We start from the raw sequence: 9,075 nt of genomic DNA, 5'->3' as shown, positions 1-9,075 counted from the left end.
TTGGATGCATGTTGTTGAAAACTTGGTTGTTATGTTTAGACTTTTATATATGGTGCATTGATACTTTGATTGTATTTTGGTTGTTATGTTTAGACTTTTAGGTATGGTTTCATGACGTGCTTATGTATGGTGGAATGACATATTTATGCTTAATTTGTTAATGTATCTTGGTTTTACTTATGTGGTTAATGAAATGTGCATTTTGGTCAAATTCTAATACATATTTTGGTGATGTACTTTTGGTTCTATTGATATGCTTATTTTTATACATTTTTGTCATACTTTGATACCATATTTACTGATGGGTTAATTCTGATACCATGTATGGTATACAAACCCGTTCATTACATATATATCTGATGGGTTTTATAGGTTATAATTAAAACATGTGGCAGAAAAACTTAACCCTTAAGTTCACATGCAACCTATTTAGATATAAGTTTTCTCTATTGATAGCAATAAACTTTGAACATCAAGAACCATAATGGTAACCTATTATAATCAAAATATACATAGGATTAGGGTTACATACCTTTTGATTATTGTAGAAAATAATCACACCAATATCTTCTTAAAAACCATGGAAAGCAAGAACCAAAAGTGTAGTGCCTATAATGCTTTGTATCCAAAACCGTAGAAACCCTGGAATTATGAGGAGAAAGGGGGGTGGGGGGGGAATAAATTTCGTTCCTATGCTTCTTAGGAAGGTCATAAACGAAAATTGATGGCCTTGGGGTCCTATTTATAGTTTAGGTAACTTGCAAGCAAAACAGAATCTAAATGGATTAAATAATAGATTTAATCTTAATTCAAATCATTTCGTTTTATGTAACCAGGAGGCTTCCAGAAACACGAGAGGAGCGTCCAAAACCATCCATGCCATGGAGGTTTCTAGAATTGCTTCTTTTGTTCAAATATTGAACAATTACAATTCACTCATTGCACTTTAAATTAATTCAAATTAATCCTAAATTAATTATGATTAATAATTAATTAATTCTAATTGATTTCGTATTAATTTATTAACCATATAAATTAAAAAAAAAACAATTATTTAACTATTGATCTCATATTAATTTATTAATCACAAAACAAATTAACATATCAATTATTTATTCCCAATTAATATATTAATCACATAATATATTAACAAATCATTTCTCTCTCTCTCTCTCTCTCTCTCCATCTCTCTCTCTTTCTCTCCTAATATCATTTCTAATTATTTCTAGTTATGAGGGCAACCCAAAAGGACTTTGTTTCTATTTTCAAATTTATACCAATTTAGTTATGAACTTAGAAACCTTAATCCAACAATATCATAACATATATATATATCACTAACAAGAATGATTCCATTTTCATACTTTCATACCATATATATCCTTAACGGCACAATTCATTACAAACATGATCAAATCAACTTACAATAAAAGGACCCTATTTTTCTACTTATACCCTTCATCAAGGTTCTAAAAGGCGTGAGGCATGGCGTGGCGGCAAGGCCAAGCCTCAAGCTTAACGAGTTATGGCGAGCCATGGCGTTTTTCAAGGCGTGATGTAAGGCGACGATTTTGTATTAATTTATAATTGTACTACCACATAAATATAAATTTATATCAAATATACCTAGTTTTTAGAAGTGTTATATCAACAACTAATAACAGAGTGTTAATAAAAAACACAATACTTGTATGTCCGATTAGAAAAGGTATAAAAAAGAGCAAAAAAATGTGTCTCAAACGAAAAAACACGCGCCATAACACGCCATAACGCGCCATGGCACGCCATATCACGCATTGCCACGCGCCACGCCTAACAGCAACGTTATGAAGCTTTTCGTAACGGCGACGCTGCGCCTCACGCCATGGCGTGCCTTGGCGCCCGCCATGGCGCGCCTTTTAGAACACTGCCCTTCATCCCTTGATCAACAACCCCCTACCCCATTTGTCTAACCCTAACCCATACATAGACCAAATACTAAGGATAACAATCACAAACAAAAACCAACTTCCAAATAGATAGATTTTTAGCTTCAAAGATTCACCATTCAATGCATTGCAATTTGCACCAAGATGTTGTTCCTACTTATCAGTCCATTGCATTGTTCCTTTAGCATGTTGACACTTCTAACCAACTTATTGCACTGAATTCAAATTTCTTAGGAGACCAGGTATGATGGATTTAACCCTAGCACACATTGGCGAGTCAAGCCACCCGATAAACCCACAAACAAAAGCGTTCATAAGGCAAGTAAAAAATCTCCTTTCGGGATTCAGTGGAGTCCATGATGTTTTCACCACACCAAGCTTTCCACAAAATAAAACCACCATTACTATTGTAATATGTCAAGAAAAAGATTGGGAAGGAAAGAGATGTTGGGGGAAGAAGAGAACGATATATAAGGGGGATATATTTTTTTTCCATTTGCAAAAATGGTCCCTAAAATGTGAGAATAATCTCACGTGGTAGACACATAAGGGGGTTAACGACAACAACTTAACAAGAGTTAAGTCCATGGACCATTTCCACGTAAAAACTAGGCAAAAATGACTATGAAACCAAAAAGTCGAAGTTAACCTAAAAAATGCATATCATAGGGATCATTTTGTAGTTTTGTCTTATTTTTATTTTATAATTATTTGAATACCAAAATAAATAAAGAAAAAGTAAAAAGAAATAATACGGGCAAAATTGTCCTTTCAACTTTATCAGGACCAAAACCATATATTTTTTTTTTTATCATTTTGGACTTTCATTGCAAGTCGAACACTTTTTGGACCTCATTCATTGTTTTTGTGAAACCACCAGGACCAATTTTGCATTTTAGTCTAAAGAACCTTATATATTTTTTCCGATTAAACCTCAATTTTATATTTTGCCTAAAAAAACTTTGTATTTTTTACTTTTTTCCGAAAATCCCTCAACTTTGTCTTTTTTTTTTTCTTCTAAAATAGATTTAGTTTTTTTTTTTCAAAAATAAAATACTAAAAAAGCCCTTATCTTTTACAATGTTTTTCTAGAATAATCGAATCTAAAAAAATACAAGATCTTTTAAAAAAAAATAAATTTAAAGTTTAATATAGAAAAAAAATATATTTATGATATTAACCCTTTAAATTAGGTATCTTGTTCAAAATCAAACTCTACCGCTTTCCTCATCTACAAATAAGCACCCAATTAGGGTAATTATTCATACACACAATCAAGAAGTACCCCATTCTTATTCTCCTTAGTTCTTCCTTCGATTCTTTTAGAAATTCCACTGAAGTTCTTAATTCTTCATTACAAAAACAATGAAAAGTACTCCCCAAGATTCAAAAACAAGGAGAAAGCGTGATCATTCCGCTGCTACGGGATACAACAAGGAGGCTGAGGATGAATATTATCTGAAAAAGATCCAGGAATTAGTAAACCAAAAGATGAAGTTGTTAGCAGAGCAACAAGAAAAAGACTCCAAGAAGACATTGAAGCCTCCCACTGCGAAGACAAAAACGAACAGTAAGCGAAAGGTGAGCACTCGGAGGTTGAAGAATTTCATCACGACTGTCATGAATGGCAAAGATATGACACTCGTCATCAACAAAAAATTGTATGAAAGCGATCTTTTGGAAAGTCAGAACAGGTTGAGTATGCCGATGAAACAACTGAAAACGGATGAGTTCTTGACAGAAAACGAGAAACAAGATCTGGAGAATGGAAAGGAGTTTGAGGTGGGATTATTGGGGCCAACATTGCGATTGCATCAGAAACCAATGGTGATGAAGATGTGGCGATTGAAAAGCACAGGCAGACGCAGTTATGTGTTGAAGACTAACTGGAATGAGTTTGTGAAAGAGAACGAGAAGGAAATGAAGCGACATTCAAAGATTCAGGTCTGGTCTTTTCGTAAAGACAACCGACTGTTCTTTGCTCTTTCATGCGTATAGAGAGTTTTTAGTTCAAATGTTTATATTTGATTGATCGAGAGAAGAATTATCGGAAGTTGTATATGGATTTAACAATTGAATTTTGATATCAGATTTCAAAAAACCCTAAATCTTTGAAGTTTTCCGCTTAATCAAATACATTCTTTATAAACATAAAATTTTGATTGAACTAGTTTGACTGTTGTTCATGCTTGAAGATGGCGACAAACAGGTTTAAAATTTCCGGTGATCTTGGATCAGAAACTGTTCGTTTTTCCATTCTTGATTTCGATTCTTCATCTGGTGATTTGAACTCGAGCAAGTTTAATGTTTTTGGTGAGATCTGAAAATGAAATCGTTTTTCTTCATCATCGATTTCGTCTTTCTTAATGGGTATGGAAGTTTCCGGCGACTTGAAGTCCATCAACGCCTTTGTTTGTTTTTTAATTTTTTATTATTTATTTATTTATTTTTTCATTCTTGATTTTGGCTTTTGTCAATTGGGTAGTAGGATATGTGGAATTTAATATTTTGTTTTTGGTGTAAATACAATATATCTTTATGTCATTTTTTTAAAGGGATAATGACTTGAAATGGTAACGAACTTTCGACTTTTTTCACATTTAGTCACTAATTTTTTTTTTTTGTTATCTATTTGCCATTGAACTATTGAAACTGTTCACATTTTACCCTTATGACCGGCTGTTACCGGTCATAAGAGTAAAATGTGAACAGTTTCAATAGTTTAGTGACAAATAGATAACCAAAAAAAGTTTAGTGACTAAATATGAACAAAATCGAAAGTTCGTTTCCCTCTAAAAAATTCAATGACTAAATGTGAACAAACTTTCTATTGTATTATGTTTTAGCAAATTATTTATTTTTGTTAAATTTTAGCAACATTTGTTGATGAAGAAATCTATGAAATAATAAAAAAACCCTTGAAAATATATTTAAAAAAACAAAAAATTGAAACTGAAATAAAAAACCAATGGTTTGACATTTTCCAAAATAAAAAATCAAAATTTCCAATATGATTTATGTTTTACAAAAAAAATGAACCATTCTCACTGATGTGAGTTATGACCATTGGTTTGACATGCGGAATTTGTGACATTCCATGAATACGTAGTTACAGCATCGTCTGAACTCGTAATTCATAGTAAGGGGTTAGAGTATCATCGCATTAATACGTAGTTACAACATCGCCTGAACTCGTAATTCATCACCTACAGGTTATGGGTCTGCTGGTGTTTCCACTAGGTTGTCTAGAATAGTCCGTGGTCGCCATTTATGGGTCTGCTGGTGTTTCATCCGCAACATATTTGTAGATATAAAATAAATATACCGTTTAAATCTTTTAAAACATGTATAAAATCGTTCATCCAACATAGACAACAAGTATTCAAATAATATGCACACATAACACGTAATTTATATAAAATACTTCATATGTATGTGTAAGATGAAAGTAACTATATATACCATAAAAATCCCATAAATGCTTCCTAACTTCAAACCCCAAGGTTTACTCTACTAAAGCTTCATATTCTCGGCTCTCTGGACCTAGAAGGATCCAGATCTATAACACAAACTTGCAAGAAGGGTTTGAGGCATTCAAAACCCCAAAGATGAAGTGATTCACGCCCTAACCCCAAAATGGAATCTACACAATAGGGAAGGAAAGAGGTTCATTTTTGTACCTCAGAATGAAGCTTCTTGCTTGAATAACTTAGAACAGTAACCTTCCTTGGTCCCTCTTGCTTGAACTCTTCTCCTTTCTTGCAAAATCACACCAAAAAGCTCAAGATAGCTCTTCCTCTCACTCTACACACTCAAGCTCGTTAAGGTTCTCACTTATGGGAAAGGTAGTCACAATTGAAGGCCATAAGTGCCTTTAAATATGGCTCGGGCCCAAAGATTTAGGGTTTTTGCCAACAGCGTGGACTCGTCGAGTCCATTCATTAATCCGAGTCATCAGTCGCGACCTTACTCGACGAGTTGAGGCGTCAAATCGTTGAGTCTCTCTTCTTAACTCAAAAGAAAAATACTTAAATTATGATACCTGGAAATCCGGATGTTACATTTTGTTTTTTTATTTCATAGATTTCTTCATGAACAAATGTTGTTACAGTTAAACAAAAATAAATAATTTGCTAAAACATAGTACAATAGGAAGTTTGTTTACATTTAGTCATTGAACTTTTTAGAGAGAAACGAACTTTCGATTTTGTTCACATTTAGTCACTAAACTTTTTTTCGTTATCTATTTACCACTAAACTATTGAAACTGTTCACATTTTACCCTTATGACCGGTAACAGCCGGTCATAAGGGTAAAATGTGAACAGTTTCAATAGTTCAATGGCAAATAGATAACGAAAAAAAGTTTAGTGACTAAATGTGAAGAAAAACGAAAATCCGTTACCCTTTCAAGTCATTATCCCTTTTTTAAACAAGTGGTTTTGAGGACGTAGTTGCTTTGCTCCTTAATAAATTTACTTACAAAAAATACATGATAGTATAATTATGTGTCTACTAATTTTGAATGCAAGGGATTAACATCTAAATCTAAATTCCCTATAAAAAAGTAACTAAATAATTATCTTTTGTAGATGAAAACACTAAATAACATGATGTTAATAGCCTCCTTAGAGCCTAATAATGTTCGTAAGTTTTGTTGATGCCTAAACATGTAACATTGTTCAGTGCAATTTGTTTTCATCATCTTGATATTTGATTAAATCTTTTTATCGTCTTGATATTTGATTAAATCTTTTTTTAACCGAGATTCTTAACTAATTGTAAATGTTCAACATATGTGAGTTTGAATGAAAATATGTTACTATTTCGTGTATTGAAACAGTTATAGCATAGTACATTGAGGAATTTGCCAAATTATAACAATACATTCTCATTTTTTTATTAGGATGTTACGTTTTGGAAAATCTTCCATCCATAGCAGCTTAGAAACAAACAAAGACATAGGTCCCGTTTGATAGTTTCTGTCTGGTAAAGTGCTGTTTGGAAAAGTTTTCTGACTGAGAAAGAAACCATGATGTTTGATTGTACATCTGATTGATTGTGCTGAATGATGAAAAAAAGTAATAATTCAATAAAAAATAAATTTAAAACGAAGTTATTTAAAAAAATTAATATTCTAATAAAGAAAGAAAGAGACGAGATTTGGTGTATAATTGTCTTTCTAGCCCATTCAATCAGAAAGATATGATTTTGAGGCTTTCTGGGAAAGACATATCTTACCGGGAAAAACCTCTTCTTTTGTGCAAATCAAATAGTCTTTCCGGTCCATTCAGCCAGAAAGATCTGTTTGGACCTGGAAAGATGCGTATCAAACGGGGTCATAGTCTTTTAAATTTTTACAAAGAAAGTAAGAAAATGATTCAAATCCTTTGAAAAAGAAAAAAAGAATATTGCAAACCATTGAGGAGTGGAATTGGCTATTTTCATGCAATTCGAAATTGGCTATTTTCTACCGAAAAAGGTCATGACTTATTAGCAAATGCATCATCCTAATGATTTATTGGCTTGTAGATCACTTGAATGGTTGATTCTTAATAAAATTGTCATATAATATGAGATATAATACTCAGACTATGGTTTCCTTAATTTCGTTCTTTTTTTTCCCCATAAAGAAGAGTGGCAAACTCGATGATTTATAATTGAAAGTAAGGTCCATTAACCACTTTTTTATATTAATTGTTTTTGAATTGTGAATCCTTTTGTACATGTACATGTAGATTGCATAAGCAATTCACCAACTTGAAATGTTGAATCAACAAAATCATGTAGAAGTGGATGTTATAGAAGTTGAGACCCGTATACTCTCTAAAGAAAGTAATGTTGTAACAAGATCAAATGAAAGTGGGATTTTATAATAAGCAAATGACATATATGAAAAATATTGCTATTTCTTGTATTCAGCCCTTTACTTTACAACTTTTTGATTCAAGGAAATGATGATTTTCATGATCAATGTATAAAAAATTGAATTTGTTTATGTCGTTTCTTTGTCTGATGCTTCTTGTGAGTTGATTTATAAGAAAATCGATGAATGCATGGATGATCCTGAAGCAAATGTTGAAAGTGAAGTCATAAGGGTTGAGCAACAAGCACAAGTGTGATCTAAAATCCAATTTATTTTATTTTTCTTTTTGGCTTCAAACTAACCTACAAACCTTTTTAAAATCACATACTTTATAAGTAATGGACATCGGATTGTAAGTTGTGATCTTACTATTTGTTTGGGAATCTGGGTTCAACTTTGACAAGGCATAAACATTTTTCCAAATCAAATTAGACAATTATCTTAATAATTACATAAATGGCGAAGTTAACATACAAATGTAGTAAATTTGGTTAGTGTGCAATACTTATTAGTTAAATGCCGGTTCAACCCCACTAAAGATAATCTATTTTAATTTAGTTGCAATGTTAGGGTATTGTTTATTTAAATTAAGTATTAGATATTTAGTTCTATTATTATCTATAGCAGTTTGTCAACAACTCAACATAAACCACCGAAATATTATTAACTTAATTATTGAGCCTTACTAACAAAAATAATTTTTGTTTATATTTAAATTGAATGGGATGATATTATCTAATCACCACATTGATTATAATAATTTTGAATTATATTATTATTATATTATAATATTAGGTCTTTGGGTGAATATCGTCAACTATAAACCCGACATAAAATGAATTTTGATAATTTTAGAGGCTCATATACTTTGTTGTTGTCCGGGGCAAAATGTGTTTTGAGCCGGTCCTGAGCTTGGATTCATATATTTGGCAAGATTTTGAAGAATAATAAGGTTTTCCGTTTTGTGTTCATGTGATAGAGTGAAATAAGAAATATATAATTGAGTTTGATTATGTTAGCCTCTTTAATTAGACATTATATATATTTACTTTCTACTTTAGGATTAAATATATAAAAGCATCTTTATATATATTAGATTTTTTAAGATTATATATTAACTCTTTTTTTTTTTTTTTTTTTTTTTTTTTTTTTTTTTTTTTTGTAAAAGAGCTCTTATATATTTTTGAATTTTGTTGTTTATTGTTTTATAGCAAATCATTTACAATTTTTATCCAATTGCCTAAAAATCATCACATTCCATATTTATTAAATACTTACTTGA

At 31.4% G+C, this 9,075-nt stretch overlaps 1 protein-coding gene across 1 annotated transcript; it reads left to right on the top strand.

Moving 5' to 3' along the window:
* The first annotated feature begins 3,186 nt into the window (after positions 1-3,186).
* LOC111896503 (putative B3 domain-containing protein At3g24850) lies at positions 3,187-4,036 on the top strand. The gene has a single exon (XM_023892491.3). It carries the CDS (start codon positions 3,294-3,296, stop codon positions 3,924-3,926), a length of 633 nt encoding a protein of 210 aa, XP_023748259.1. The 5' UTR covers positions 3,187-3,293; the 3' UTR covers positions 3,927-4,036.
* Positions 4,037-9,075: the final 5,039 nt, after the last annotated feature.

The sequence above is a fragment of the Lactuca sativa genome, chromosome 4 (assembly GCF_002870075.4).
Source record: "Lactuca sativa cultivar Salinas chromosome 4, Lsat_Salinas_v11, whole genome shotgun sequence".
Lineage (NCBI taxonomy): Eukaryota > Viridiplantae > Streptophyta > Magnoliopsida > Asterales > Asteraceae > Lactuca > Lactuca sativa.
Note: the sequence above shows the minus strand (reverse complement) of the source record. Positions and strands in the feature narration are given on the sequence as shown.

Excerpts from the sequence above, each read along its gene's own strand:
- LOC111896503 (XM_023892491.3), top strand. The coding sequence starts at position 3,294 with ATGAAAAGTACTCCCCAAGATTCAAAAACAAGGAGAAAGCGTGATCAT.